Source organism: Ahaetulla prasina, chromosome 2 (genome assembly GCF_028640845.1).
Source record: "Ahaetulla prasina isolate Xishuangbanna chromosome 2, ASM2864084v1, whole genome shotgun sequence".
In the NCBI taxonomy this organism is placed as follows: Eukaryota; Metazoa; Chordata; class Lepidosauria; order Squamata; family Colubridae; genus Ahaetulla; species Ahaetulla prasina.
The window spans coordinates 838520-866222 of NC_080540.1; the positions used below are offsets into that span (position 1 = coordinate 838520).

The 27703-nt window shown below is 61.5% G+C and overlaps 6 protein-coding genes across 17 annotated transcripts in view; 4 read left to right on the forward strand and 2 right to left on the reverse strand.

Annotated features, from left to right (window-relative positions):
• The window catches only part of CUTA (cutA divalent cation tolerance homolog), a 71377-nt gene extending 66570 nt beyond the window's left edge, over positions 1 to 4807 (forward strand). For 2 of the 4 annotated variants that reach the window (XM_058172378.1, XM_058172381.1), the window contains 6 exons: positions 3410 to 3477; positions 3587 to 3771; positions 3877 to 3936; positions 4011 to 4056; positions 4497 to 4546; positions 4641 to 4807. In XM_058172378.1, the coding sequence (XP_058028361.1) occupies positions 3423 to 3477; positions 3587 to 3771; positions 3877 to 3936; positions 4011 to 4056; positions 4497 to 4546; positions 4641 to 4754 (510 nt within the window). In that variant the 5' untranslated portion in view covers positions 3410 to 3422 and the 3' untranslated portion in view covers positions 4755 to 4807. Of the gene's footprint in view, positions 1 to 3223; positions 3350 to 3409; positions 3478 to 3586; positions 3772 to 3876; positions 3937 to 4010; positions 4057 to 4496; positions 4547 to 4640 lie in introns of those variants that run through there. The other 2 variants (XM_058172379.1, XM_058172380.1) reach the window with 2 other exon arrangements.
• Positions 4808 to 4932: 125 nt separating this feature from the next.
• On the reverse strand, positions 4933 to 11928 carry LOC131192695 (PHD finger protein 1-like). 4 transcript variants are annotated; one of them, XM_058172104.1, is made up of 15 exons: positions 11165 to 11928; positions 10992 to 11073; positions 10771 to 10866; positions 10590 to 10675; positions 10252 to 10400; positions 9926 to 10021; positions 9771 to 9839; positions 8907 to 9030; positions 8223 to 8290; positions 7323 to 7442; positions 7041 to 7185; positions 6842 to 6945; positions 6690 to 6749; positions 5774 to 5860; positions 4933 to 5603 (listed from the first exon to the last, which is right to left on the reverse strand). In XM_058172104.1, the coding sequence occupies exons 1-15, from the start codon at positions 11840 to 11842 to the stop codon at positions 5303 to 5305; spliced, it is 2265 nt and encodes a 754-aa protein (XP_058028087.1). In that variant the 5' UTR covers positions 11843 to 11928; the 3' UTR covers positions 4933 to 5302. The 4 variants fall into 4 exon arrangements, with proteins under 4 accessions (XP_058028087.1, XP_058028086.1, XP_058028089.1 ...); XM_058172103.1 differs by having other exon boundaries at positions 4933 to 5606; positions 11165 to 11927; XM_058172106.1 differs by lacking the exon at positions 5774 to 5860 and having other exon boundaries at positions 11165 to 11925.
• LOC131193621 (PHD finger protein 1-like) lies at positions 5303 to 11842 on the reverse strand. The gene is made up of 14 exons (XM_058174018.1): positions 11165 to 11842; positions 10992 to 11073; positions 10771 to 10866; positions 10590 to 10675; positions 10252 to 10400; positions 9926 to 10021; positions 9771 to 9839; positions 8907 to 9030; positions 8223 to 8290; positions 7323 to 7442; positions 7041 to 7185; positions 6842 to 6945; positions 6690 to 6749; positions 5303 to 5606 (listed from the first exon to the last, which is right to left on the reverse strand). The coding sequence occupies exons 1-14, from the start codon at positions 11840 to 11842 to the stop codon at positions 5303 to 5305; spliced, it is 2181 nt and encodes a 726-aa protein (XP_058030001.1).
• KIFC1 (kinesin family member C1) lies at positions 11927 to 16753 on the forward strand. Of its 4 annotated transcripts, none has more exons than XM_058172173.1 (15): positions 11927 to 12189; positions 12265 to 12391; positions 12472 to 12531; positions 12629 to 12658; positions 12751 to 12967; positions 13064 to 13262; positions 14188 to 14334; positions 14428 to 14556; positions 14764 to 14880; positions 14979 to 15152; positions 15683 to 15821; positions 15929 to 16068; positions 16226 to 16299; positions 16387 to 16462; positions 16591 to 16753. In XM_058172173.1, the coding sequence occupies exons 1-15, from the start codon at positions 12061 to 12063 to the stop codon at positions 16633 to 16635; spliced, it is 1803 nt and encodes a 600-aa protein (XP_058028156.1). In that variant the 5' UTR covers positions 11927 to 12060; the 3' UTR covers positions 16636 to 16753. The 4 variants fall into 4 exon arrangements, with proteins under 4 accessions (XP_058028156.1, XP_058028153.1, XP_058028155.1 ...); XM_058172170.1 differs by lacking the exon at positions 12629 to 12658 and adding an exon at positions 15349 to 15516; XM_058172172.1 differs by lacking the exons at positions 12472 to 12531; positions 12629 to 12658 and adding an exon at positions 15349 to 15516.
• Positions 16754 to 17460: 707 nt separating this feature from the next.
• On the forward strand, positions 17461 to 24217 carry DAXX (death domain associated protein). 3 transcript variants are annotated; one of them, XM_058172143.1, is made up of 7 exons: positions 17461 to 17721; positions 19834 to 20626; positions 21735 to 21988; positions 22823 to 23006; positions 23295 to 23649; positions 23734 to 23956; positions 24116 to 24217. In XM_058172143.1, the coding sequence occupies exons 1-7, from the start codon at positions 17515 to 17517 to the stop codon at positions 24173 to 24175; spliced, it is 2076 nt and encodes a 691-aa protein (XP_058028126.1). In that variant the 5' UTR covers positions 17461 to 17514; the 3' UTR covers positions 24176 to 24217. The 3 variants fall into 3 exon arrangements, with proteins under 3 accessions (XP_058028126.1, XP_058028128.1, XP_058028127.1); XM_058172145.1 differs by having other exon boundaries at positions 17462 to 17721; positions 23737 to 23956; XM_058172144.1 differs by having other exon boundaries at positions 17470 to 17721; positions 21738 to 21988.
• A 172-nt stretch (positions 24218 to 24389) lies between these two features.
• On the forward strand, positions 24390 to 26739 carry ZBTB22 (zinc finger and BTB domain containing 22). The gene is made up of 2 exons (XM_058172242.1): positions 24390 to 25929; positions 26288 to 26739. Exons 1-2 carry the CDS (start codon positions 24398 to 24400, stop codon positions 26325 to 26327), a joined length of 1572 nt encoding a protein of 523 aa, XP_058028225.1. The 5' UTR covers positions 24390 to 24397; the 3' UTR covers positions 26328 to 26739.
• The last annotated feature ends 964 nt before the right edge of the window (positions 26740 to 27703 follow it).

The window sequence follows — 27703 nt, forward strand, 5'->3', positions numbered from 1 at the left end:
AGCTGAGCTAAAGGAACACACGCTGTATGAGTGAGATTTGTCGGGCTTGTCCTTCCACTCCTGGAATCGTCTCCGGGCATGGGGCCAGGGCCCGGGGCTGGAGGCATGACAGGCTGTTCATCTTCATTATCAGACTCAAGTCTGATACAGGCCCGGTTGGAGACGGGAGGGGCCCGGCTGAGGAGAGGAGGGAGGACGAGTCACAACACCTGTGCTCCAGGATCTTTGGAAGATATAATTCAGTGGTTCTGAAATCTCATCTGCCAATTCCTTCAGAACCTTGGGGTGCAATCCATCCAGTCCTGGTGATTTAAACTTGTCTAGGGTAGACAGGTGCTCACTTACCATTTTCTTCCCTATTTTAACATGTGTTCCTAATCTGTTTTTTGTGGTGCTGTTTTTGATAGGTTGGACTGTTTTTTCCCTTTGTGTAAAGACAGATGCAAAAAATGAGTTAAATAGTTCTGCTTTCTCCCTGTTGCTTGTCACTTTCTTGCCACTTTCTTCCAGCAATGGGCCAATTGATTCCTTTGGTTGATTGATCATTAAGTGTTGCAAGTGTTGTACCTTGATGAAGGTATCTTTTCTTTTATGTACACTGAGAGCATATGCACCAAGACAAATTCCTTGTGTGTCCAATCACACTTGGCCAATAAAAAATTCTATTCTATTCTATTCTATTCTGCTATACTGGGCTTTTATAATATCATTTTTCAAAATTTCCCAAGCTTCTTGAGTTGTTTTCCCCTTGTAGATTTTCATGCATGGAATTCTTCCCAAGCTTTCTCTAAATTTATTGAAATTAGCTCTCTTAAAGTCCAAGACTCTAGTTTGACTTTGTTCTATTGCTTGTGCTTGCATAATGTTGAATTCCAATGTTGCATGGTCACTCGCCCCCAAGGTTCCTGTATCTTCAACACCTTCTATCATTTAATCTCTGTTAGAATTAAGTCTAATATCAGGGGTGAAATGCTCCGGATTTGGACCGGATCGTTTGATCCGGTAGCGTTGGCAGCATGTGGTTCGGAGAACTGGAAGCAAAAATCCCTGCCCCCCCTCCCCCCGCATGCCCAGCTCAGCCACGCGATCATCAGGTTTTTTTTACTTTTTTTTTACTTTTAAAAGAATTTTTTCTTCAGCCGAAGAGGCTGTAAAAAAAATGCTTTTAAGTTAAAAAAAAAATTGGCCACGCCCACCCAGTCACATTACCCCGCCACCACCAAGCCACGCCCACAGAACCGGTAATAACACATTTTACATTTCACCCCTGGGTAGAACCTAGAAATTTGAAGGTCTCTACTGTTGATACTGTGTTGTCTAGTATTGTAAGACGTGGAAGTATGGAAGGGTTTCTCCTAAAGTTTACCACCATTTCTACAGTTTTGAGTGTTCAGTTCCAGAAGCTGCTTCTCTCCTTGATTGGTTTCCATCCATTTGCTTCTCATCTTGCCTTCTGGTGCCTTGGAAAATTGGTTGACCCCCCCCCCTCCTTTTCTTCTTTGGGGCTGCCCCTAAAATACCCTGAAATACTGCTATCATGTCCCCTCTATTCCTTCTTTTCTCTAGACCAGCCATACCCAATTCCTGCAACCATTCTATGTTTTTGTCTCCAGGCCTTTAATCATCTTAGTTGCTCTTCTCGGCAGTTTTTCCAAACTCTTAGCATCTTAGCACCTGCCACATAACTCTGGACTTAAAAGTTGTTGATGAGAAAGACAAAAAAATCTGGATGGTGGATGGGGCAGTGCCTGGAGAAAGCAAAAGAGAAGAGAAAGAATTGGAGAAAATAACAAAATACAAAGATCTACAAATAGAAAGAGAACAACTGTGGCAAAGGCAAGCAAGGGCAATAGCAGTAGTAACAGGCTCCTTGGGTGCAGTCCCAAAACAACTGGAGCACCACTTGAACACTGTTGGCATTGACAAATTCTCCATCAGTCAATTGCAGAAGGCGGCTTCCATCCTGGGACGATACCTGTAACACCATCAAACATCCGGATTTGCCTATCCCAGGTCCTTTGACAAAAATGCCAAACCCAGTCCGAACATCTGACTGACTGTGCAATGAATAATAACAAAATAATAACAATAACAACAATAATAATAATGTATTATAGCTGCCAACTCCAACAGACTCTGGACGGCATACAACACAAAACAAAATCCTTAAAAACAGATACAACAGAGCTAGTTTGGTTAAGGTACCAAGTCAACAAATGGCAATATGTTAATCCTGGACCCGAGACCCAGTTGGCCCTCAATGCAACCCCTCTAGGAATGAAGGGGGGGGAGTATCCAGGCCGTCCCAGGAGACCCCACCCCCTCCACAGGGGGAGCTGCCTTACTGTTTTCAATGGTTATTTGAATTTTTTTTTGCTTTGTTTTGCCTGCCCAGAATCACATTCCTGAGATTGGTGGCCCTATATACATTTTCTAGACAGACAGACAAATAAATAAATAAATAAATAGGCCAAGGAACCCCAGGTACATTTTGCTCAAGGGAAGGAGCGGGGGACACCTGCCCGGCCTCTTCAGGGAGGGAAAAGCCCCGCGGTCAAGGCAGCCTCCACCAGCCACTCCTGAGCACAGAGGAGAAACAGAAGGTCTGATCAGGACAAGGGTCCCTGGCCCAGATGTTTGGGGTGGGATGGGGCGGGGTGTGTGTGTGGCCTTATTGCTCCCAGATGGTGCTGGGGGCCAAGGAGATGGGGACACCCCCAAGACCAGAAGCCGAAAGGTCTGGGGACCCTCACCCAGCTCGGTTTGGAGAGAAGGCAGGCCCCCCAACCCAGAGGAGAGCCCGGAAACCCTAACCCAGGTTCAGACCCCCAGCTAACAGCCCCATCCAGACTAGCGAGGGCCACCCCCAACAGCCCCTCCCCCCCCAGGCATTGACCCAAAGGAGCCAAGGGCCTGCCGGCTGCATCGGAAGGGCGAGGGTCTCATTCAGGACGCCCCCCTCCTCAAACGCGGCTCACTTCCAGGGCAGCCGGATGACCAGAGGGATCGGCGGCAGGAGGAGATTTGGAACCGGGGCAATGTTTGGGGAGGGCGGCCAGTGAGCTGATTGGGGGGGGGGCTTCGCACCCCAAACGTTATTATTGCTTTATTTCAACTGTTGCACCGGACGATCAAAGCAGGCAACTATCCAACCGAAGCAGCGACTGTAGTTCCCCCCCCACCCGGGGCCTCCTCGGCGTGGAAGGGCAGGGAGGGGGGGCAAGGAAGGGGACGGGGGCCTCCGAGGGCAGCTTGGCGCCCCCTGGACCCGCCCAGGCTCCCTCGGGCGATGCACCCGCCGCACTTCCGTCTGACGGCGCAACCTCGTGGCGGACGCGACAGGAAGCAGGTAGCGGAGCCTCCGAAGCAGCCCCCGCTGGGAAAAGCGGGGTGTGTGGGGAGGGAGGGAGGGGAGGCCCTCGATGCCCGTCCAGAGGGGCGGCCTCCCGGCTGCATTTCCCCGCGGGCGCCTGCGGGGTAAGGGCCGCACCGGGGGAGGGGCTGGGTGGGGGCCGGGGCGGGGGGGGGGTTGCCGCTCCTCCGCGACCCCCGACCCGCCGCCCGGCTCTCCTCCTCCTCCCCGCAGGTGGCGGCGCTGCTGCTGGCGCTGCTGATGGTGTCGGCGCTGCAGCGGCTCTCCGGGCGCCTCTTCTCCGCCTCCTCCTCCTCCTCCATGGCGGCCGAGCCCCCTTCTTCTCCGCCGGGGACGGGCCTCCTCTCGGCCGCCTTCGTCACCTGCCCCAACGAGACGGTGGCCAAGGACATCGCCAGGTGGGCGGCGGGGGGAGGGGGGCGGGGGGCGGGGCGGGGAGGGGCGGCGGGGGGCGGGGGGCAGGTCTGCTGGCGGCGGCCGGTCCTGATGGTTGGTGTCCGCAGGGCCCTGGTGGAGCGGCGGCTGGCGGCCTGCGTGAACGTCCTGCCCCACGTCACCTCCATGTGAGTCTCCCGTGGGGGCTCGGGGGCTCGGGGAAGGGAGCGTCAGGCTCAGCTCCCCTCCGCGTCTCTTGCAGCTACCGGTGGAAGGGCGCCGTCGAGGAGGACGCCGAGGTGCTGCTTGTGAGTGGGGGCCTTTCCTGGCGGGGTGCGGGACTTCCCCCGTGGGAAGAGCCGCCTTCACCCACCCTCTTGCCGGTGTGGGCGGCAGCCCGGGGGGTGTGTGTGGTTTGCAGCCCTCGAGGCCCCCTACCCCCGGGGACCTTCTGTGGGGGTTGTGGAAGGTGCCCTGCGCCCCTCCCCCGTGGCCAACAAACCCAAGTTGATCTGAATCCCCCCAACATCCATTGGACCCCCCCTTGAAACCGCAACTCTGTGAGCTCAAAACATGCCGGGCTTTGCATGGGGCACTTGCAGCAGCAGCAGGGATAGTTTGGCCAAGGAATTGGGGAAGGGGCTCCAATGGCAGGGCAGGCTTTTCTCCTCCTGCCAGTTTCATAGAGCCCTGCCTGCAGATTTGGGGCTCCTTCACAGCTGGTCTCTCTGTCCCCCCCCCCCCCCAGATGATCAAAACACGCAGCTCCCGGGTCTCGGCGCTGGCAGAGTATGTCCGGTAAGGCAGAGCCCCCCCTCTCCTCTGGCAGATGGGGGGATGATGGGGGGAGGGAACTCAGTGTCTACATCAAATCCCCCCCTTTGGCTTGCAGGTCGGTGCACCCCTACGAAGTGGCCGAGGTGATCTCCGTCCCCATCCAGCAGGGAAACCCCCCGTACTTGCGATGGGTGGAAGAGGCCGTGGCCCCGGAGTGATGGGCCCTTGATCAGCCTGTGCCCACAATAAAACCCCAGGGAGTTTCAGGCTCTCGTTTCTGTCTGCAATTGTCCTGGGGCCTCCTTGCGTCTTGTGTGGGACGGGGAGGGGGGCTGGCTGGACCCCCCTCGGCAGCTGCAGTTCCATGGCTGGGGCCCCATCCTGGAAGAAATTGCGGCACCCGAGTTTCACTGAAGCTCTTTATTCAGCCTCTGGCTGTGAACTGGAGGGGGTGCGAGGAGGGGCAGCGGCGTCTTGAACAAAGTCAGCAATGGGGAGGGGGAAGAGGCAAGCAGCCCCCCCCCCCCCGGAAGCCATGCCCTGCCCCTCTCGGCCGTCTCCCTAAAAACTTTACTCAGAAACAGTACAAAAATAAACAAACTCAGGCTTCGCTCCACAGGAGGGCGAGGAGGGGCGGGAGAACGCAGGCGGCAAGGTAGCAGGGTCCTCCGGCCAGGGTCCCTTTCCCAGGTCTCCAGCTACCCTTCTTTCTGTGGAAATCGGGGGTGGGGGTCCTTGTGGCTCCAGGTGGGGTCTCACACTCAGCCAGCAGGCAGCCTAAAACATGCCCCGCCCGTCCCACTCCACCAGGTACTGGACGGTGCCGTCCGTGGCGATGCGACGGGCCAGGATGCGGACAGCCTCCCCCCGCGCCAGCCGGCCCATCGCCCCATAGTAGCTGCTGCTGGCCGGGGCGCAGAGGGCAGAGGGCATGGCAGGGGGCGGGGGAGGGGGCACGGTTCTGCGTTTGAGGGGAGGTGTCGGGCAGGGCAGGAAGGCGGGGGCTGGGTGTTCCGGACTCTGCTGCTCTGCGGCGGGGGTGGCTGCCACGCAAGTATCAAGGGGGGGCTCACCGCTTCTGCTGCAAGAGAAGAGGGAGTGATTAGTGGCAGCCCCTCCCACCACCAATGTCCAGTGGTGTGGCCCCCTGACAGAGCCCCCCTGGAGGGCCCCTCTGTGGAGGCTTCCCACCCTGGAAGAAAAAGAAAAGGTGGGTGGGGTCTGGCTGATCTCTGTCCTGGGGTATACCTCGGAGCCCCGTCAGCCGTTGGGGTGCATCCCATCCGGAACACGGGCGTCCCAGCTCCACAGACATCCTGTGGCAGCTTCAGTACCCTGCGTGGTGGCATTGCCAGGACTGGAGCAAGTGGCGGTGGGCACCCCAGTTGATTTGGGGACCTTCCTGCCCAGGTGGGGTGCGAGTCCTGTGACCGGACCCAGTGGAAAGGACCGCCAGCGTGCCGGGACTTCTCTCTGACTTCCGGGACGGCCCCCAACTCCGGGTGGTGCTTCTGCAGAAGCACTGATCCTGGGGAGGGTCTCCTGGCCACTCAGCTGAAGGACCCTTCGAGGGCCTCTCCAGAGAGGGAGCCAGTGTGAGGATTGGGCCCCTCGCAAAGGGGCCCCAGGCAACCTCGGGCCCTCCGCTCACTGGTGCAAAGGAAGGGTTGCTTGCACCCCTGTGGGGAAGCCAGTCCTTCTGCACCCCATTTCTGCACCCTGCTCTGAGGGCAAGGGTGGCCCCGTGACAGGCCCAGAAGCTTCCAAAGGTCCCGGGGGTTTGCTCTGAAAGTCCCCCGCATACCCCCTAGCCCATTCAGGCTCCTGCCCAGCCTTAGTTTCCATCAGTGGGCAGGTCTTTGCCTTGCCATGCCCCTTGACAACAGCCCTTGGGGAGGGAGGGAGGCTGACTGCCAGGACCAGCTCATGAGGAATCATGGGGGGGTTCACCTGAGTGGGGAGAGGGCCCTGCCAGACCACATCCTACCACTGCAGCAGGGGCCCAACGCAGAGTCTCAGCTGTGCCTGGAAGCACCGGCCATGGGAAGCAGGCGCACCAGATGCCCATCTAGGCCAGAAACCCCCCTCCCCATTGCAATCCACCATCCTGGCCCCATGGGATGCTGTGGGGGCCCCACATGCCCCTCTGTGCTGCCCTGCTCACCTCAAGGTCCCTGCGGTGTTGGCCGAGGGATGGAAGGAGGCAAACATCCGGATCGGAGCGCTGGGGGTGGGGAGGAGAGAGAGCAGAACATCAAGAGGGAGCCAGCCTGGTGAGCTGGCCCTGCCCTCTGCGCCCCCTGCCCGCAGCCTCACCTGTCCTGGCAGCGGGCATCGGTGCGGCGGAAGTTGTATGTGCTGCAGGTGCCGCCGTAGCCGCTGTAATTCTGGTTAGGGCTGACCGGGCTCTGTGCCAGCTCCTGTGCAAAAGGAGCATTGGAAGGGCCTCGGGGGGGGGGCAGCATGGCTCCCTCCTCCGGTGGCCCTCCCCCGCCACCCCCTCCCCCCCACTTACCTGAGTGAGGGCCCTGCCCAGTCGCTCCCTCTCCCTGGCGCTGCGCTGCTCCGTGCTCAAGGCTGCCCCCGGAGCCTTCGGGCGATGGCACCTGTCCCTCCTGGGCTGCGGCCCCGACCCACGCCTGCCCTGCCCTGAAAGCAAGCTGTAAGGGGCCCTCCTTATCTGTGCAGCACGGAGGGGGGGCCGGGGGGAAGGAGCCTGGGGGGGGGCAGGCAGCTTCCTTCTCTCCCCAGGCCCACAGCTGGGGAGGCCAGTGGGGCAGAGAGGGCTCCTTCTCACCTGCTCTCAGAGAGAAGGGGTGGCCCAGGGTGCTCTGGGGCTTGGGGGGCGGGGGGTGGGACTCGCAGGTGCAGACCAAAGAGCCCCTTTCGTTTCTTGATTTCCTTCCCCGAGATGAATCTGTGGGACAGAGGAGAGGAGGGATGGGGGGCAGCACCAGCACAGCTCCCCCCTGCAACCCAGGCTGCCATCGGGGCTGCAGCCCCCACCCCCCATTCAGCCGGTGACACAAGACCAGTGATGCACTTTGATTGACAGGACACAGCTCACTGCAGCGACAGGTGCTGTAAACTAGATCTTGGTGTTCCCATGGGGGGCACTTTAAACCTGAGGGGCTGGAAACCCACCGGCTGCCCTTGCCCTCCACCCTCCTGGACAGCCTTCACTGAAACAGCCTTATTTTCTGCATTCACCCCCACTTGGCTACTGAATTGGCTCAACCTGAGGCTCCTGCAAGACCCTGAAACCTTAAATTCAGTAAGCAACTGCTTCTCTTAAGCCCCCTAAATTTAGACTAAATGTGACCAGATGCATAAATGGATTAATTCACGCAGATGAGCTGCCCATTTTGGGGCTCAAATAATGAAACCAAGCAGGCTGAGCTTGTACATCAGGCCGAACCCCCAAAGGGTAGCTGTCTTAGGATGTTGTGCAAACACAGGAGCTTCGTCTGACCCAGGAGAGTTTGGCCCTTTCGGGGAACAGCCATCCCAGTCAGGAGGAGGGGGATCAAACGGAACGCAAACACAAGATCTGATTCCCTTCAAGTGCCTTGGAGTCTTATCTGGCATTTCCCAGTCTGGGAAGATTCCCGTGAACAGGCAGAGAGCAACAAAGTGCAGCAGCTCAATTCTGCACTTGCGGAGTTGTTGGTGCCTGACAACCCTGAGCAAGGCCTACCTGTCCTTGTGGCTGGTCAGGGCACTCAGCAGCTGGTTGTACCGTTCTCCTTTGGGGGTCTCGGAGAGCTGCAGGGGGCCGAGGAGGACAAGGACAATGAGCAACAGCCAATGCGAAGCACAGCCTTTCCCCCCACAGGGACCCATTGCCAGGCCAAAGAAAAGGGTCCAATTCAGCTGAGGGGCCCAGAAGACGATGGCCTCCCCAGGCTAACCTTCCTCCCAGGGTGGACGCCTTGAGGAACCAACTGGACGAGTACGGCCAGCCAAGCGGGACAACCTCGCCCATAAGGCTATGCTCTTCCCAGACCCGGCTGTGATCCCTAGGGTGGATTTATGCTATATGTGAAATCCCTCCTTCCAAACCAGTGGCCGCTGGGGTTAAAGGTCACTGGGGATTGTAGGGGAGGCTTCTTCGGGGGGGGGTGTCTATAGGCAGCTGTCCTTATGCCACGAATGTCCACTTCCCAACCTGCTGTTGGCTGCCTAGCGCTGCACGGAGTTTTCCCACAGGGATTCAGTGCCAAAGGGCCCGAGCCTGGGACCTCATTTGGGGCAGCACCAGTTTGCTCCTCAGTGGCTCCAAGTGCCACGAGCACACAGGAAGGTGCCGCCCTGGGTTCTTCAAAAGAGGCAGCAGCCCCGGGTGACCCCCTCTAACCTCCCAGACAGGCCCTGCTCTGACCTCTCCCAGCAGGAGGCTGTCCCAGTTCTCGCTGGCGAAAGGCAGGATTTCTCGCTCAAAATCGAAATATTTCTTCTTGCAACAAATGCTCAGGTGATACAGGATGAGGTGGGCCACGTCCACCCTAAAAGGCGCCAAAACCTGGGTAAGAAAGAGACGCCCGCCAGCCCAAGGCCGGGCCCAGGCCAAGCCCGCACCAGCACCACCGGCAAGGGGTGGAAGGGCTTGTGAGGCTGATCTTTGCCCTCTGTGAAACCCCACCGACGACCCCCCCTCCCATTTAAAACTCCTCTGCGGGGCAGGAGCCCCACCTGGGTCAGGGCCCAGCCTCAATTTCTCTCCCAAAGCCAGAGAGTTCCACACAGAGACTAGCCAACTCGGGCTTCGTGTGTTTCCTTCAAAAGTGGCACCCCGAAACTGGCCGCCTCCATCTGGTTCCAAAACCAGAACAAGCAGCCCCCAACCCCGGCCGTTGTGAACTTGACAGAGGGAGGCGCTCTCTGCTGGCCGGGGAGGACAGCTGCCATCAGAACCTGTGGCACCGGGCCCTGCACAGGCAACGTTTGATCGTAAAGGAGGCAACCGAGGGCACCGAAAGGCTTAGCCAGAGAAGTGGCATCTGGGGAGCATCTACACGAACGCAAACCCTGAAGCCCCTCAAAACCCCCTGGGAGAAGCCCAGAAACACACACCTCCCCCCGCCTCATCTTGGACCGAAGCAGATCAGCCGCCAGTGCCGGGGTTGGGAACCCCACCTCTTTTGCTGGGGCGCTTCAATGCTGCCGGGGGGGAAGGGCCAGGGGCTCCCCTGACCTCACCTCAGCCAAGCAGCCCCTTTCCATCAGCTGCCCCACCCAGACTCACCAACGCAGGGCCAGGCGCCGGACGCTCTCGGGGCCCATAGTGCAGACGCAGCATTCAAAGACGTAGAACCTGCCCAGTGTTCAAGAGATTAGTGGTGGCTGGTCAGCCCCCCCCCCCAATTGCCCTCCCTCACATCTCCCAAGTCAAGAGCTCACCTGTCCCCGTACAGGAGGGGCTTGCTGAGACACTGGGTGCAGGCCTCGTGGAACCACTGCCCACAACGGCAGCACTGCAACATTTTGAGGTTCCACCTGGGCCGGCGGGAGGGAAAGGAGGAAGGTCGGACTACGGCATCGGGGCCTCAGTCCCCCCCGTCCCGTCCCGGCTTTGGGACCACTCCAGGCCAGGGCAGTCCCCCACCTGAGCCCCCGCCATCCCACTTCCACTGAGCCTTCCTGGATCGACCAGGCTGTCTCCTCCCTTCCAGGTAGGACAGCTATCCTGCCCCCCATTGCAACCCCCCAGCAGGGCATGCACTCACTCGCCGGGGCCTCCGCAGTAGCAGTAGCACTGCTGCCGGTTGGTCAGGTGCTCGGCATCCCAGTCGAGGGACTTCAGCTGGTAGGGCAGCACCAGCTTCATGGCCAGCATGGCCTTGGCGTAGGGCCCCTTCTTCAGGGCCCCCCCGCGCTGCAGGGCGAGAGAGGAAGGCCAGGCTCAGGTGGGGAACAGGGAGGGCTGAGACTGAGCAGGCAGGAGCATGTGGGGTGCCAGGCCTGCCGTCTCTGCCAGGGAGAAGGGAGACCCCGAGACCAGCAAGGCCAAGGAGGGCTGTTACTTGGGGGGACACACGAGAGGACCCAGTTGACCCTGCCTCACCTTGGTGGCCACGGCAAAGACACATTGCCGGCACGTCCAGGCGACGTCGCTGAGCACGCGGGGCAGGTGGCATTCCTGGTGGTAAACTGCAGGAGAGCACCGGGGTTAAAGGGGGGGCCTGAAGGATGGACCCTCCCACCCACACCTCCACTGTTGCTCCCCCGACCCCCGCGGCACTCACCGTGGCTGCACTTGTCGCACCTGACCAGGCGGTTCTCGGGGCTGGAGGTGTCGGAGCGGCAGACGCTGCAGGAGGGCTGTTCGCCCGGGACGGCCGCTGCGGAGGGAAAGGGGTCACTGGACGCCTGGTGGGCGGGGGGGGGGTCTTGGCCAGCTTTTCTCCCCCCTTTTCCCCCAGCCGGGAGAGGGAGTCCCTTTGGGGGTGGGGAGAGCAGCACCAACCCGGGTTAATGTCCTTCCACAGGACCAGGAACTGGGAGTCGTCCTCGAACTGCACCAGGCAGACCTGCCGGAGGGCGTCCACCTGCGGGGGGGGGGGGAGAGGGTCAGCGAGGTCCGGCAGGGCCAGTGTCCAGCGCCCCTCCCCCCAGGGCCGGAGGGGCGGGGCGGCTGACCTTCTTGATGGTGCCCAGGTAGAGCAGCCCGTCGGTCCAGCGCGCCAGCACGTCCTGCCCTTCCCAGAAGCGGGGCCAGCCGGCGGGGGAGGCGCCGGGGCCGGGCGGGGGGGAGGCGGCGGCGGGCCGGGCCGGGCGCTTCCAGGGGCCGGAGGTCAGGCGGGCGCTGCTGCGGGTGCCGCGGGGGGCGGCGGCGGCGGCGGCGGCGGCGACGGGAGGCTCGCTCGCCATCACATCGCCTCCTCCGCCCAAGAGCTGCCGGGATGGCCGCTGGCGGGAGGCCCCCGCGCTAGTGACGCAGTCGTCGGAGGAGCCCCGGAGTCCCGCCGGCGCCCTTACGCGACCTTCGGGCCGGCCGGGCGCGGCCTCCGGCGTCCCCGGATTGGGCAGGAGGCCAGCGGCGGGCGGCGGGAGGGCGGGCGGCACCGGTGGGGCTGCTGCCTGCGGTGCGAGCAAACGCAACCGGCCCCGCCCCTTTCGGTCGGAGGAGGGGCGGAACCCTGGGTGAGCCCTCCGGCCCCGCCCCCGGGCTGGCCCCGCCCCTCCGTCCCGGCCTGCCTGGCGCCCGTGCGGGGTGGGCGGCGCTTCCTTCCAGGCGGGCGGGAGGCGCGCGCACGCACAGGAGCCGTCGGGTCCCGCCTTCCAAAGGGGCGGGAGGGGAACGCGGGCCGGCGACATCCTCACGCGATTGGTCGTCTGCCGGGGCGGGACGAGCGCGGCGCGGGTCGCCCATTGGCTCCGGCGCGCGTGTCCCGACGGGAGCTGGTTCGAATCCCTCAGACGTTGCCCGGGCGGCGAGAGCGGCGAGCGGCGTCTTCCGCGCCCCTGAGCCTGTGCAGAGCGCGGCGTCGATCGGGCCCGCTCGGGATGCGCCAGTGAAGCCGGATCCTCTGGCGATGGACCGGGCGGCTTCCCGGCAGCACTTGACCGTCAATGCGGCTCCCGGCGACTCCCGGCTGCCCCGGCCGGGCTTGCGGGGGAAGCGCGCCGCCGCGGCGGACGAGAACGCGCCCCCGGAGTGCCAGGTGAGGCTCGGGGCCGCGCGTGGGAGTGGGGAGGGGTCTCCCGGGGACGCCTCCTGACCCTCTTCTTCCCCGCAGAAACGGGCGCGCACCGGGCCGGCCCCGGGAGCGAAGGGCGCGGCGTCCCAGGCGGCGAGTGCGGCCCCCGGAGAGTCCCGGCCCCGAGCGGCCCCCGCGGCGCCCCGCGGCCTTCTGCGCGTCTCCGGTAAGTCAGCAGCCCCGTTCCCGGTCTCTCCCTCTGGGCGCCTGCGAACGGCTCCTCCCTCTCCGTCTCTCCCCCCGCAGGACGACGCCGGTCCTCGGCCAGGGCGACCATCGCCGGCCTCCCAGCCGCCTCTTCCGCAGGTGGGCATGGGCGGGCTGGGGGAGGGCAGGGAAGGGAAGGGGACTGGAGGGGGGGGCAGTTGGGGCTCCTCTCAACCTCTCTCCGCTCTGCTTGCAGGGCTGAACTGCCGGGCGGCTCCCAAGCCAGGTAAGGCAGCCCTGAGCGAGCTTCCCCCCCCCCACGCCCCCTGCAGCCCTTAAGCCCCCTCCTCACCCGGGCTTTTCCTCCCCTCCCCCCAGGACCTCCAGCTGCCCCTGCGGGCGGAAGGGAGCGGAAGCGAGCCCCCTGGGACCTGAAGGGGCAGATCAGCGACCTCCAGGCCAAGGTGGGGGCCTACAAGGAGAGGGTCCAGGGGCTGGCGGGGGAGAACGAGGCCCTGAAGAGCCAGCTGGGGGGGCTGCAGCAGGAGCTGACGGAGGCCACCGGCCGCAACGGGGAGCTGAGTGGCCGGGCCAGGTGAGGAGGAGGAGAAGGTGCCTGCGGTCCAGGGCAGCGGCTGGGAGCTGCGGGTGCCCAGGTGCTGGTCTTAACCTTCCCGATGGCCTTCTGCAGTCTGCTGGCTTCGGAACTGCAGGTCTGCCGAGACCAGGCCAGGGAGAGCGGCCGGAAAGTGTCTGAGCTGCTCGAGAAGGAAGAGCGGCTGGAAGAAAGGTGCCAGAGCCAAGCTCAGAGGATCGGGCAGCTGGAGGCCCTCAACCGGGAAGTCACGGAGGGCAGCCGAGAGCAAGCAGTCCGGCTGAAGGCCAGAGAGGTGAGAGGGCGGGCTGGGCCTTCTAGGCGGGTCCTGGCTCGCTCCCTCCCTGGACAGCCGTGGACAGCATCTTGATAAAGGCAGGTAAAGTCAGTCTGTCTTGCAATTGTGGAGGGTTAGGATTAGTTCTGCACCGATCTGTGCTTTTTCGTGAGGTAATAAACAATTCTGTTTGTTTGCCCTTCGAGCTTTATTGACCACAACACAGCCAAATTTTGCACAAGTACTTTCACACACACAGCTCACTGAATCCTTCGTTTGTAAGCAATAACTGAGGGTGTAGGTGGGAGCACATACTGCATGTGGGGCTGCCTTTTCCCAAACTGGCTTCCTGTTCGGCCTCCAGTCCTCCTTTTGCCGCCCCTGAGCCTCTTCTCTGGTTGCTGCCTCTCCTGGGCCAAGCAAACCTTGGTAGGGTGGGGTGAGAGGGGTGTTGCACCATTTTCACCCGGAAGGTGGTGATCCCCATACTGACCAAGGCTGCTTTCCTCCCTCTGGCCTTGTCAAGTGGCTGCTTTCAGACATTTGTAATGCTGTAAACAGGCCACAGGCCCAGGGTGGGGGGGGGGGGGGGGGCGGCAGAGCAGAAAAGGCAGGGCAAAAGCCAGATCCAGACTTGAAGCTGGAGTTTGTGCCCTTTTTCTGCCTGGCTCTGCTGGCCTCCCTTCAACTCTGGTCAGGGTCCATTACGCAATTGGGTCTTCCTCCCTCTGGCCAAGGCTGGCTATGCGAAGCGCCCCCACCCCAAGGCAAAGCTCCAGAGAAGGCGAGAAGAGTCTGCAACCCCCCCCCCCACTTTGCTTCCTCTGCCTTGCCAGGAAAGCTTTTGGGGAGAGGGACAGCCTGCTGAATCTGCCTCCTGTTGGCGGGGAGGGAGGGGGCAGCCAGACGAGGCTCAGTAGACTCACCCCTCCTTGCTGTACAGGAAGAGTTGCTGCTGGCCAAAGAGAGCCTGGCCGGGCAATGGCAGCTGAACGAGAGGCTGATGGCCCGGCTGGAGGTGCTGGAGGAGCAGCTCCACCAGGGAGAGATGGAGCGACGCTGCCTGCACAACGCACTGCAGGAGCTGAAGGTGGGAACGCAGCTGCCTGTGGGGGTGGGGGGAGAGATGCCCCTGTCCGAGGGGCTGCCTGACCCGCCCCACTCCTTTGCTCTGGTCTTCTAGGGGAACATCCGTGTCTTCTGCCGAGTGCGGCCCTTGCTGGCCAGCGAGAGGCAGGCCCAGAAGGCTGCCAGCCACCTGCGCTTCCCGGCTGACAACAACAAGAGCCTTGTGCTCTCCAGGGCAGAAGAGGTACCTTCGCCTCCCTTACACACACACACACACACACAAACAAGGATAGCGGGGAGACACCTGTAGCCCACCATGCGGGGAGGAATGGCAGGAGGGAGGCAGGTAGGCAGGCATTTGGGATGAGCCCAGGGGGAGGAATAAATAGCTTTGCTGTGGGGGGGCATCTCTCACAAAGTGACCTGTTTCTCACTACCCCCACCCCTGCAGTCTCACGTTGGCCGTGAGCGCAAGGAGGACATCACCTATGACTTCACCTTTGACCGGGTGTTTCCTCCGTCCAGTTCTCAGGAGAGCGTCTTTGAGGAAATCTCCCTGCTTGTTCAGGTGGGGGCCTGGTGGGTGGCGGGGGGCACCACCCTCTTCCCCCCCTTAGCCAGGCATTCACCCTCCTGGGCGCTCTTCTTCTTCTTCTGTTCTGCCAGTCAGCCTTGGATGGGTATCATGTCTGCATTTTCGCCTATGGGCAAACGGGCAGCGGTAAGACGTACACGATGGAGGGTCCTGATGACCTGGGCTCCGAAACAGCAGGCATGATTCCTCGGGCCGTGCGACAGATCTTCGCAGCCTCCCGTGAGCTGGAGGCCAAGGGGTGGAAGGTGAGGCAGGGGCCCAGGGGAAGCCCCCTCTGAATTATATGGGTCTCTTGTAAATGGCATTCAAATCATCCCGGCCAACAAAAACAGAAATGAACTCTGGGTTTTCTGGGCCTGGCTGAGCCCCCATTCCCTGAAACCGGCCTGCCTCCCCTGGGAGGGGGAGGGCTAATTCTCTCGCCTCCCCCCGCCCCCCCAGTACCAATTCACAGCCAACTTCCTGGAGATCTACAATGAATCACTGCGGGATCTTTTGGTGCTGCGGCCAGAGCAGAATGGGGAGCTGGAGATCCGGCGAGTGAGCCAGCTCACAGAGGAACTGCACGTCCCCAACCTCTCCTGCATCCCCGTCTCTTCTGAGGAGGAGGTACTGTGCGGGAAAACCCTCCTCCCCCTCCCCTCAGAAGGGAGCTGCTCCCTGGGGCCCTGTCTCCTGTGCCTCTTCCCCCGGCCCAGCAAGGCTTCTGGGACCGGCCCAGCAGCGCCCTTATCATCACCACCATCACCTTCCTCCTTTCCCCTGCCCTTGCCAGGTCCGGAGGCTGCTGCTGATGGCCAAAGCCCATCGCTCCGTGGCCAGGACCAACCTGAATGAGCACTCCTCCCGCAGTCACAGCCTCTTCCAGCTCCGCGTGGAGGGCACGAACGCCAAGCGGGGGCTCCACACCTCCTGTGAGTGGAGGCCTGGGTGGGGTGGTGCAGACATCAAATTGGCCCCGGGCCTTGTCGAGCCCCGCTTCTGACGGAGACCTGCTGACCTGCTCTCCCTGGTCCTGCAGCTGTGCTGAGCTTAGTGGACCTGGCGGGCAGCGAGCGGCTGGACAAGTCTCTATCCACGGGGGAGCGGCTGAAGGAGACCCAGGCCATCAACGCCAGCCTCTCCACCCTGGGCCTGGTCATCACCGCCCTCAGCAACAAGGTAGCGGGAGCCCCTCTGACACGAAAGGCGGGAGGAGGTGGGGCGGAAGCAGCTGGGGTGTCCTCTCCGCCCCGCCTCCTCCGCCCCGGCTGGGCCAGGAGGAGGAGGAGCATCATCGCGCCTGACCCCCCCCCCACTCCTGCCCCCCTTTCTGCAGGAGGCCCACATCCCTTATCGCAACAGCAAGCTGACCTACCTGCTCCAGAACTCGCTGGGCGGCAGCTCCAAAATGTGAGTGGCTCCTCTGGGGCCGGGAGGGGACTCTGCCCGGGAGGGGCCCCGATTCACAGGGCCCGCTTTGCCCTCTTTTCCCCCCAGGCTGATGTTTGTGAACATCTCCCCCCTGGAGGAGAACTTTGCCGAGTCCCTGAACTCCCTTCGCTTCGCTAGAAAAGTAAGTGGGGGCGCTGGGGGCCCGATGCGCAAGGGGGGAGGGGGGGAGAGAGAGGGTGGGGCGTGAGGGGGGGGGCAAAGCAGCTGACATCACGCCCCCCCCCGCCCCCCCCCGGCTCTGCCTTGCAGGTGAACGAGTGCGTCATCGGCACGGCCTCCAGCAACCGGAAGTGAGGGGCGGTCTCCCCCACACACCTTCTTCGTATTTTTTTTAATTGTTTTGCTGATTTTTGTGTCTGTGCGTCTCTCGTGTGCTTTGTAACCTTTTCTGAATAAAAAAAGTTTTATTTCAGCTTTCCTCCCTGGGGTCTCCCTGGGAGGAGGGGGCTTGTCAGCTTGCGGGGGGGGGAGGGGCGATGGCGGGGAACCCGGAAGCGGCCTAGGGCCGGAAGGTCTTGGTTCGCAGACAGCCAGGAGAGGAGGCGCATGCGCAGTGGTTGGATGCGGTTGACAGGCGGGGGCGTCGTTTCCTGCGTCCTGAATCCTCCCTCCCTCCCCCCCGCCTCACCCACGAGGGTGCTGAAGGGAACCGAGAGCGCAGCCGCAACAGGAAAAAAAGCGCTCGGAATTCACCTAGCGATATCCGGTCACGTGCCGGGAGACGCCGGCAGCGCTTCCCCCGTAGCGACATCCAGTCGCGGCGGGGACCGAGGGGGAGGAAGTGCTCACCTGCCTACCGGCAACGGCCGGTCCTCAACAGACGCCCGCGCTGCCGGCGGAGGAAACGCGCGGCGTCAAGGCCGCCGCCTCCTCCCCCAGTCCGTACAAGAACATGGCGGCGTGGACACTTCGCTTCCGGTCCTGCGCAGTAGGCGCGGAGGCAGGACGGCAGTCCGAGGCGAGGCGAGCGGAATCGAAACTTGAAAGGCGCCGTCGCGGGAGGAGCGGCCGTCTCGAGTGTGGACGCCGCCGCGCTCGGCCCCGCCCCCCCCCCCCCCCCGCAGGAGGCCGGTCGGGAGCTCTCGGCATCTTCGCGCTGCGAGGCCGGTTCCCGCGTGGGGCGCCCCTCCCCCACCCGCCGGCGATGCCCGACGCCCCCCCGCCCCGCCGGCCATGAGTTCCCCGCCCGACGGCGCCCCCTCCTCCGACTGCATCATCGTCCTGGACGACGACGACGGCGGCGGCCGCCCGTCCCCGCCGCCCGCCCCGGCCGCTGCCGCCCCCCTCCGCCCGCGCTCCCCCGGGCCCCACACGCCGCCGCTGAACGGCAGCTCCGTGGAGAAGGGGCTCCGCGCCGACAACGAGCGGCTCTTCCAGGAGGTGAGCGGTTCCTCCCCGCGGCGGGCTCCCTCTTCTTCCGGCGGCTGGTCGGGGCTGCTCAAGGGGTACCCAGCCGGACTCCCCCGCGGCGGCTCTCCGGGCCGAGAGGGAGGAAAGGCGTGTAAGCCTCGAAGGGGACCTCAAAGATCATACATCCCACCTTCCTGCAAGGTGCGGGATATCGCCTGCCTCCTTCCCGCGCAGACCACCCCCCCCCCCCGGGCCCTGGACCCTCGCGCAGGAATTCCCCTTTTCATGGGGTGGGGGCGGCGGCTTCCCTGGGATCTGACCTCCTCCCTCCCTCCCTCCCCCTGCCCCCCCCCCCACCTTCTCCCCATTTCCCAAAATCCCTTCAGTTGGTCAGCTTTGTCCAGGTGGAAGTCAGTGACACCAAACTTGTAGTTTTCAATAAATATATTTCACGTTTATGTTTATAGCAGAGGAGCTACAGGTAGTCCTCGACTTACAACGGTTCTTTAGTGACCATTTAAATTTACAACAGCCCTGGAAAAAAGAGAGTTGTGACCGTTTTTCACACTTGCAACCATTCCATTGTCCCCACTGTCAGGTGATCAAAATTCAGATGCTGAGTAACTATTTATTTATTATTTATTTATTAATTAAACTTTTATACCGCCCTTCTCCCGAAGGACTCAGGGCGGTGTACAGCCAAGATAAAAAGCAATAAGTATACAAAGTTAAAAATCAATTTAAAATACCTATTCAATAGTGGCCGAATTAAAACCATCAAATTGACCAACCTAAAATACCCCATATAAAATTACAGATTTAAAAATTTAAAATTTAAAATTTAGAAATTTAAAAAATCTAAAAAATCAGTCCAGTCCCGCTTGAATGAATAAATGAGTTTTTAATTCCCGACGAAAGGTCCGAAGGTCAGATATTTGCCGCAAACCGGGGGGAACTGGTTCACATTTATGACGGTCATTGTGTCCCGACGTCACACGATTGCCTTTTGACAACTTCTGACCGCAGAGTCAATGGGGGACCGGGATTCGCTTAACTGTGTTACTAATTTAACAAATGCAAGGATTTGCTTAACAGCTGTGGCAAGAAGAATTGTCAAGTGGTACAGAACTCACTTAACAAATGTTTTGCTTAGCAACAGAAATTTTGGGCTCGGTTGTGGTCATAACATGAGGACTACCTGTAGGTTCAGGTAAATCTCCAGCGGCATAGACAACCCGCGATGGGCAAAGGGGGCAGGGAGAAAGGGAACCTCCCCCTTTTACACCCGAAGCAGCCAATCGTAGTGTAGATCAGGGGTCCCCAACCCCTCCACGGGGAATCAGTCCCTGGGGCCCGAAGTGCCGTGTGGGTGGCTCAGGTGCAGGTTGCCTCCGACAAAAGGCAGCGCTCACTGACCAAGGGACCACAACGGCGCCTTCTGGCCCGTTGTGACTCTTATGCCCTTCCAGCTGTTAAATTGCACGTCTTCTCCATGGCCAGAATTACGCTCTCCTGCCCCCATCCCTCATGGCCAGACTGGTCCGCCTCCACCTTCCAGCCGCCTTTTTCTCTTGGCACCTCTTATGTCTCCCTGTGGGATTTTGACCTGTGCCGCCCCCCCCCCCCCAATGTTCTTTCCTAGAAGGGGCTGGAAGGCTTCTGTGCCCATTAACTCTGGTCAGGGAATTGCGCAGTGGTTGACTGAATGAAGTCGGAGACGCTGACAGGAAGTTGTATTGCATAAATTCATCTATTCTGACATTTACATCGTGAGGTAAATCTGATGGTATTCAGAGCACAAAAAAGAAAAAGGCAGGAAAATTAGAAACACCCCCTTTGCAGCCACTGCAACCAATCACAGTGCAGATTGCCTCACACAGGAGCCAGCACTCCAACCAATCAACTACAACTGTGTGTTTGGGCCTGTTGTACCCTTTACATTGTACTCAACTATTCAATATAGTATCCTGGCAAACTGGACCCCTTTGAAGGCTGCTCCTGGGCCTTATGTACTACGGAGCCCACCCTGTAGACTTCCAGGGGAATGTCACCTCCCAGCCCAGCTGCCGCTTCCTTCCTGGCAGGCAAGGCCAGCCCGGGTCTTCTTTGAGCAATGCCTCTCCTGCCCCTTTTCCCCTGCAGTTTTTGGCCTTCTGCTCCAAGCACACCGAGGACCACCCCGAGGTCATCTCCTACCTGTCTGGCCGCCACCAGAAGACCAGTCCGGAGTACCTGGCCTCTGTGGAGTTCCGCAATGTCCTGAGCCGCTGCCTGACGCGGGTGCAAGCCAGAAGAAACAAAATCTACGTTTACATTAATGAACTCTGCACCACCTTCCGGGCCCATTCGCAGAGGAAAAAGGCTGCAGCCCCTGGCCCTGCAGACGCCCAGGATGCCCCGGCTGCCCTCACCTCCCAAACGCCCTCCGAGCCCGCCAAGCCCTGCGTGGGCTCGAAGCGGCAGATCCGCTACCTGGAGAACCTGCTGCGGGTTTACGCCAACGAGATCCAGCGGCTGCAGGAACAGGAGCTGGACTTGGCGGAGCTGGACAGCCAGGATTCGGCCTACCTGCAGGAGAGCCGTCTCAAGCGCCGGCTGATGCATGTCTTCAAGCGCCTCTGCCAGCTGAAGGACTGCAGCAGCCTGACCGGCCGTGTCATAGAGCAGCGCATCCCCTACCGCGGGACCCGCTACCCGGAGGTCAACCGGCGCATCGAGCGGCTGATCAACCAGCCAGAGGCCTTCCCGGACTTTGCCGACATCCTCAAGGTGGTGCAAAAGGCCAGCGCCCGTCACAGCCTGGGGCTGCCCAAGCGCCAGATGGAGGTCATGGCAGCTGACGCCTTCCGTGACGTGGGCGCCCGGCTGCAAGAGCGGCGTCGCCTCGACCTGGTGTACAACTTCGGCAGCCATCTCACCGATCAGTATCGGCCTAGTGAGTGCTGTCTGGGGCCCGAGGGGAGTCTTTGTGACCCCTGGTTCCACCCGGGGGAGGTGGCAGCTTAGAATAACCCCATTGTCACCCCCAAACTCAACCCAAGAAGTCCTATTTTGGTGCCTGGCTATGCCATTTCCAGTCTTGCTTAGGGCAGTCCTCGGGGCCAATAGCTGGGGACGCAAAGGAGGCACCCGATTGTTCTTATTATTTCTAGTTCCTTTGGCTGTCAGGAAGGGGAAAAAGGCTAGGCTCCCACCAGGGGCTGCTGCAGGTCCTGCCTAAACCTGTTTTCCGGGCTTACCTGCCCTGCTGAAACGAGCCCTGCATCAGAGGGCTAGATGAGCACCTCAGATTCGTTCAGGTTAAGGCAAGCCAGGCAGGGCAGCCTGTCCTCGGCTGACAGTCTCAGGCAAGGGGCCCTACGATCCTTGCCCCACAGAGGTTGGGGCCAGGGAACCCACACACCCACCTCTCTCTCTTAGAGCCTCCCTCCCCCCCCCCCATTGCCCGTCTTGTCCTGATGGGGTTGGCATATCTTTCAGTGCCCATGTTTTTCCGCTGCTCTTTCTCTGCTCACGGCTGCCTTGCTGGACAGATTCTTGAACCGAGCAGCCGGCCAGATTAGAGAGGCTCCGGGCAAACGTTGCCACCCAGCAGGAAAGGGAGGACCGGGGACGGGGTACAATGGTGCTGTGCTTCATCATCTGGGGGCTTCTGGCAAGAATCCCAGGTGGGGGACTTTGAGGCTGTCTTAAAATGGGGGGGGGGAGGGGGGAGGTAGCCATCTGTGCCCTATCAAAGTACCCAGGCTATGGGGTGGCTGGGCTAAAGCTGGGATAAACATCAGTGGCAGCTCAGTGGCAGAGAGCAGGCAGGAGCCCGTCAGGTGAGGGAAGGCCACTCTTCCAGCCTTGCTGTCCTGGCCATGGCAGCTGCAGGCCTTTTGCTCAGGGCTGCTTCCCTCCTCCTCGGAGGAAAATGCCAGAGGTGTCTCCAGGGCCAGTCTTCCTGGGGGGCTTTGACCCTCCCCCAATTTTCCACCGAGGGGTGCACATTGCCCCAGAGGGGCAGGCGGGCTCGCCTCAGCTCATATCCTTCTGCTCAGCAGATACTGACCCAGCCCTGGGAGATGTGGAGTTAGCCAGGCACCTGCAACGCAACCAGGTGCTGGGTGTGCAGCGCCTGGAGGAGGTGATCACCCAGTTTGCTCAGCTGCAGGACAAGAGCGAGGAGCAGCAGCAGCAGCAGCAGGGCGGGAAGCCCCCCAGGGAAGATGGCGGAGGGACCCAACCCAGCAGAGCCGTGGAGGGGGAGCCGGCCTCCCAGAAGGAGTCAGTCTCGGGCACAGCCGCCAGAGAGGTAAGAGGAGGCCCCAGGGGCCATGGAGCCCTCTCCGGCTCCGGTGGTGGGGGCACCCAGAGGGCCAGCCAGCTCAGTGTGGGGGTTGTGGGATGGGTGGGGGACCTAGCCTCCCACCTTTGAGTGGCCAGCGGAGCTCACCAGAGGGCTTACTGCCAGCCCTGCTGGGCTGTCCATCTCTGACGTTCTGCTGGGGCATGTGGTCAAATCAATGGGGAGCCACTGAGCTGAGGGAGGACAGTTGGGTTTGGCCCAGTATCCCTTCAGCTAGGGGCACACTCACAAAATGGCTGCAAAGGCCACACCCACTCCAAAGTGCAGGTATGTGTTATGTGTTCGACCTGCCCCAGGTAGGTTCCTTCGAAAAGGAAGACCCTTAGCTCCCTTCGACTGAAGTGATGGGTTTTTTTCCTAAAGGATGCTGGCTGCAGCAAAGTCACACTAGAACTAAGTTCCCCCCCACCCCACCTACCCATCCAGCCCCCCCCCCCCAAACTCCCACCAGTCCGGCTTCAGTCAATGAAGATCTTCCTGGGTGTTTTGAAAACGCTGAGATGTTTGGGGCAATCCCCATTCTTTCATGGGCACAAACTCATTTCCCATCACATTAGCCCTACCCGTTTATGGTCCGTTTCTTGCCCCACAAGCCCTCCCTCACAGCCTTTGATGGCAAGAGGCTTTTCCCTGGCTTCCCGATTCGGCTAACGGATCCAAGTCTTGCGATGGGGGGAGGGAGTGGGGTTTTCTCTGGCCACAGTGTGTGTGGGGGGGGGTCCAGGGTCAATGGAGCCCCACCCCACCCCTCTCCACCCACACACCCGGCCTTTGCACTAGGACAGCGCAGGCTCCAAGGAGAGCAGTAAAAAAAAGGGATCGTGGGAAGAAGAGGAGGAGGAAGAGGAAGACGAGGAGGAGGAAGAGGAAGACTCGGACTCTGAGTCAGACCTAGACGCAGAGCTGGCCCACTGCCTGGATGGTGGAGAGGAGGAAGAAGAGGAAGAGGAGGCGGCAGCGGCAGGTACCCTGGATGGGTGGCTAAAGTGGCACAAGGAAGCCTCTCTTCTCTCACAGACTCCAGCCTTTTCCCCTGAATGTGCTCATTCTTGTGGTAATGAGTTCTGCAGGGTCAATCTGCATTAATAGCCTGGGGGGGACGGACTCCCGCTGGGCTGTGAGCTCCCCTCTGCCCACTTCCTGACTGACATCTAGGAATCCCCCCCTCCCCAATTCTGCCATACACGTGTGGGGGGGTGGGAAGAGTGCTCCTGTTGGAGTTGACCTTGGCCGACGACCTCCCTCCACCCAGGTGAGGACCCCCCTGCTCTGGATGCAGATGTTGACCAGCAGATGCACCCGGGGGTGCCCGAGGTGGTCCTGTTCTCTGCAGAGGAGGAGGAGGAAGAGGAAGAGGAGGAAGATGATGGTCTACCGGCCTCCAGAGACTCTCCTCCCCAGCAGCTGCTCTTGCAGATGAAGGAGGAGGAGGAGGAGGAGGAGGAGGAAGAGGGGGAGCCAAGCCCAGCCCCTTTGCTTCAGGAGGAGCAGAACAGGGGCCCCCTGCTCCCCAAGCGCAGCCACTCCCTGGAGAACGGGGAGTTCAACGGGCAGCAGCCGCCCAGCAAGAGGAGCCGTGCTTGGGGGCAGCCCCCTGTTTCCAGCAGGTATGGGGTTGAGGGGGTGGGGGAGGTGCTGGGGGGAGCTGCCATGCCCCCCCCCTTGACGCTGGCCTCTCTCCCTGGCGGCAGCAGCACCACCACCACCACCACCAGGTATGGCTGCATCAAGGTGGCCAGCTCTGGCGAGGAGGAGGAGGAGGAGGAGGAGTGGCTGTCCCCCCAGAGCCCGGCCCCCATGGCTGACTCCACCCGACCGGACTCTCCTGGCCTCGGCCTAGTCTCCAGCAGCCAGGGCAGCCCCCGGACCCCAGCCCCGCAGCAGCAGCAGCCACCGGAGGACCTCCTCACCAGGGTGGGTGCTGGGAGCAGGTGGGCGGGGGTCTTCCAGCCCCTTCGCTCCTGAGGGGGGGGGCTGCAGGTGGGGGAGCGGCTTCCCCTCCCTCGGAGGCTGAAGAGGGGAGGGAGCGCGCGCAGGGAGGGTCCACTGACATCCCTCTCCCCTCCCCTCCAGACCAGCGTGGCCACCCAGTGCGATCCGGAGGAGATCATCGTCCTCTCCGACTCGGAGTAGCCGCGGCCGGCCAGCGGACTTCTCTTCGCGGGGAGGGGTGGGGAGGACAGGACGGAAGTGGATTGAGAATAAAAAGGACTATTTTTCTGCACGGAGCCTGCCTGGACTCTTCTTCCCCGCGGGGAGGGGAGGGGAGGGGAGGGGACGGGCGGGTGGGAGGAGCGAGGACTCTTTCCCCCCTCCCGTGTGAGGGGGCGGGGCGGGGCGGCGCGTGCGCAGGGCATGTGCGGGCGGGCGGCTCGGACCCCCGCGGGCGGCATGGCGGAGGCGGCGGCGGCGGTGCAGGTGGCCTTCCCGGAGGCGACGCGCGCCCTGCTGGAGGCGCTGAACCAGCAGCGGGTGGAGGGGCAGCTGTGCGACCTGGCCATCCACGTGCAGGGCCGCGTCTTCCGCGCGCACCGGGCGGTGCTGGCCGCCTGCTCGCCCTACTTCCACGACCAGGTGCTGCTGAAGAATATGAGCTCCGTGGAGCTGCCCAGCGTCATGGACCCGGCCGCCTTCGAGCTGGTGCTGGGCTCGGCCTACACGGGGCGGCTGCGAATGGCCCGCGACGACCTGGTCAACTTCCTGACGGTGGGCAGCGTCCTGCAGATGTGGCACATCGTGGACAAGTGCACGGAGCTGCTCAAGGAGCGCCAGCGCCGCCCCGACCTCGCCCAGGACGCCGCCGCCGCCGCCTCCTCCTCCGGCTGCTGCTCCGGAGGGCACGGCGGCGGGGAGAGCCAGTCGCCCAGCAGTAGCAGCTACTTCAGCCCCCGCCGGGACGGCCCCGAGCAGCCCCGCGCCGGGCCCCGCGTGGGAGGCGGCGGCGGCGATCGGGACGAGGAGGGGCTCCGACGAGCCGCCCCGCGGCGCCTTCGCCCGCCCGACCCCTTCGCCCGCAGGGGCGCGCCCGAGCCGGACGATGACGCGGCCAGCGACGGCGGCGGGGAGCCCGGCAGCAGCGAGGCCCGCCGGCCGGCCTACATGCGGCCCAGCATCGTCCCGCAGCGGCAGTGGGTGCCGGTAAAGAAGGAGCGCGGCGGGCGGGGCGGCGCGGCCGAGGAGGAGGAGGAGGAGGAAGGCCTGGTGCTGACCTGCGAGGAGGACGAGGAGCCGGCCGAGCCCGCCGCCCTGAGCATCAGTGACGTCCGGACGTTAAGCGAGGCGGCGCCACCAGAGGAGCAGGTCAACTTCTGCGAGTCCTCCCAGGACGTGGTCTTCCCCCCGCCGGCCCCGCCCCCGCGGGCCCTCCTGCCGCTGGACCTGCAGGGCAGCCCACTGCTGCTCTTCCCCACCGGGGCGGCGGGGCCGTCGGGGCCGCCGTCAGTGGAGCACGGGGCGGTGCAGCTGTCGGGGGGCTCCGGGGAAGGCAACAAGATCTTCCTGTGCCACTGCGGGAAGGCCTTCTCCCACAAGAGCATGCGCGACCGGCACGTCAACATGCACCTCAACCTGCGGCCCTTCGACTGCCCGGTCTGCAACAAGAAGTTCAAGATGAAGCACCACCTAACGGAGCACATGAAGACCCACACGGGCCTCAAGCCCTACCAGTGCCACGTCTGCGGCAAGAAGTTCATGTGGAGGGACAGCTTCATGCGCCACAAGGGCCACTGCGAGAGGCGCCATCGCCTGGGTGGAGGAGGGACCCTCTCGGGCGCCCCTGCTGTACCTGCCAAGAAGGAGGCCTCGCCCTCTCGCGTCCCCGGGGAAGCCGAGTGGGCTGCTGGAAGGTCCCCCCGCAGCGAACTGGGCTTTGCCGGCAGCAGCAAGATGTGAGCCATGGAACCGGCGTCGTCCCTGCGAGGAAGGCCCTTCCGCTCCTCAGATGAGCCTCCTTCCTTCCCTGCTGACACTGCTGTGGGCTGCCCTTCCCTGGATTGTCCCTGCGGCTTCCCCTTGGGGCTGTTTTCTGCAGGGGGGGAGTTGAAGGGCTCCCATCTCCCCTCTGTGGAAGCCCCCCTTTGCCTGTCGTCCCATCATGCAATAGGCCCAGCCTGGGAGGGAGTCTTTTGCAGTCCTTGCCTAAAATCTTTTGGGAGAGGAGGAGGGTGCTAAATTTGTAGGGGTGTGTGTGTGTCATTTTTGTAACAGCCGCCTACTCTTCCCCCTGTGTGTGTCTGTCTGTCTCAGGGTGCAGACTTTTGGGGAAGAGCCCCTCCTTTTCCCATGAAGGGGTTTTGCGAGGGACAGTTCCGAGATGGCTGGATGGCCGACTCTGTGTCCAGAGAAGATCACACCAGTCATTCTATACACACACGCCAAGAAGCTGCACTCTGCTCTGGTCCCGACCTGGAAGATGAGAAGCCCCCCCTCCCTTCCCGCACTGGTTTCAGAGGTCTCCTCTCTCTTCTCCCCCCCCCCAGTTCTTTCTGCCATGAACGTCTTTCAATTTCATTTTGGCCTTTTCTAAATGAAAGCCACAAATTCTCTATAAATATTTATTGCTGTTTAAGCCCCCACCTGGCTTGGTTCTTTGCTGATGCTGTCCTGGGCTGAGGAGAGGTTGGGGAGCTGGTGCTTGTACAGAGGAACGAGGGGAGGAATGGGCTCTTCTTGCCCCCTGGTTGCTTCTGCCGCCTGGCCTTGAAGCAGTTTTCCTTTAGGGACCTGAGCCTGCCCCCCCCCCGCCCCGCCCACCTCTCAGCTCTGGGCAACGCAGAGCAGTATGGGGAGAGGTTCCAGGTCTTGGTGGGTCCTTGGGTGGTACTGCTAGCCTTCAACAAACGACAGTTCAATTAACAAACCAAAGTTACAAGGGCACTGAAAAAAGTGACTTACGACCATTTTTCACTTTTATGACCGTTGCAGCATCCCCATGGCAATGTGGTCAAAATTCAGGCGCTTTGCAACTGGTCACAGGATCCCCTTTTTCTACCTTCTGATCAATGGGAAAAGATTCTTTTAACAATTGTAGCAAGAAAAGTTTTAAATGGGTCAAAATTCACTTAACTGTCTCAGTTACCCACAGAAATTTTGGCCGCGGTTGTGGTTGTAAGTCAAAGGCTACCTGTATAGTATCGCCTGCCTTGAGCAGGGGGTTGGACTGGACGACCTCCAAGGTCCCTTCCAGCCCAGTGATCCTGTGTGGCTCTTCTCCTCTCTAGGTCCTGCTTCCGCCAATCTCTGCAATGCCGGGATGATCTCGAGGCGACCCCAGTTCTAATCCTGCCTCTTGAGCCTCTGGCCAGGCGGAAGGACGGAAATGGGCAAGGGAGGCCGATCTCAAAGAAGGGGAGAGCAAGGGATGGGAAGGATGAATGGGGAAGGGGTACCCCCCACCCCCCCAAACGACAAATAAATAAAAGAGTTCGGCAGGTGGTTTGGGACGTGCCTTTTCCTGCCGCCTTTTCCAAGCTCTGCCCTGGCCCTGCTGGGATCCAGCAGTCGGATGGGCCCTTCGGTGGCCATTGAATTCGGGCCTCTGCTGGAGACCAAAGGGGCTTGCTAGGTGGGGAGGAGGGCCCGTCACTAGCACCCCATTTAGCTCCCCCCAAAGAGGCCCATTCCGGCAGATGCTCCCTTCGCCCTCAGCGGGGGCTTCCTTTG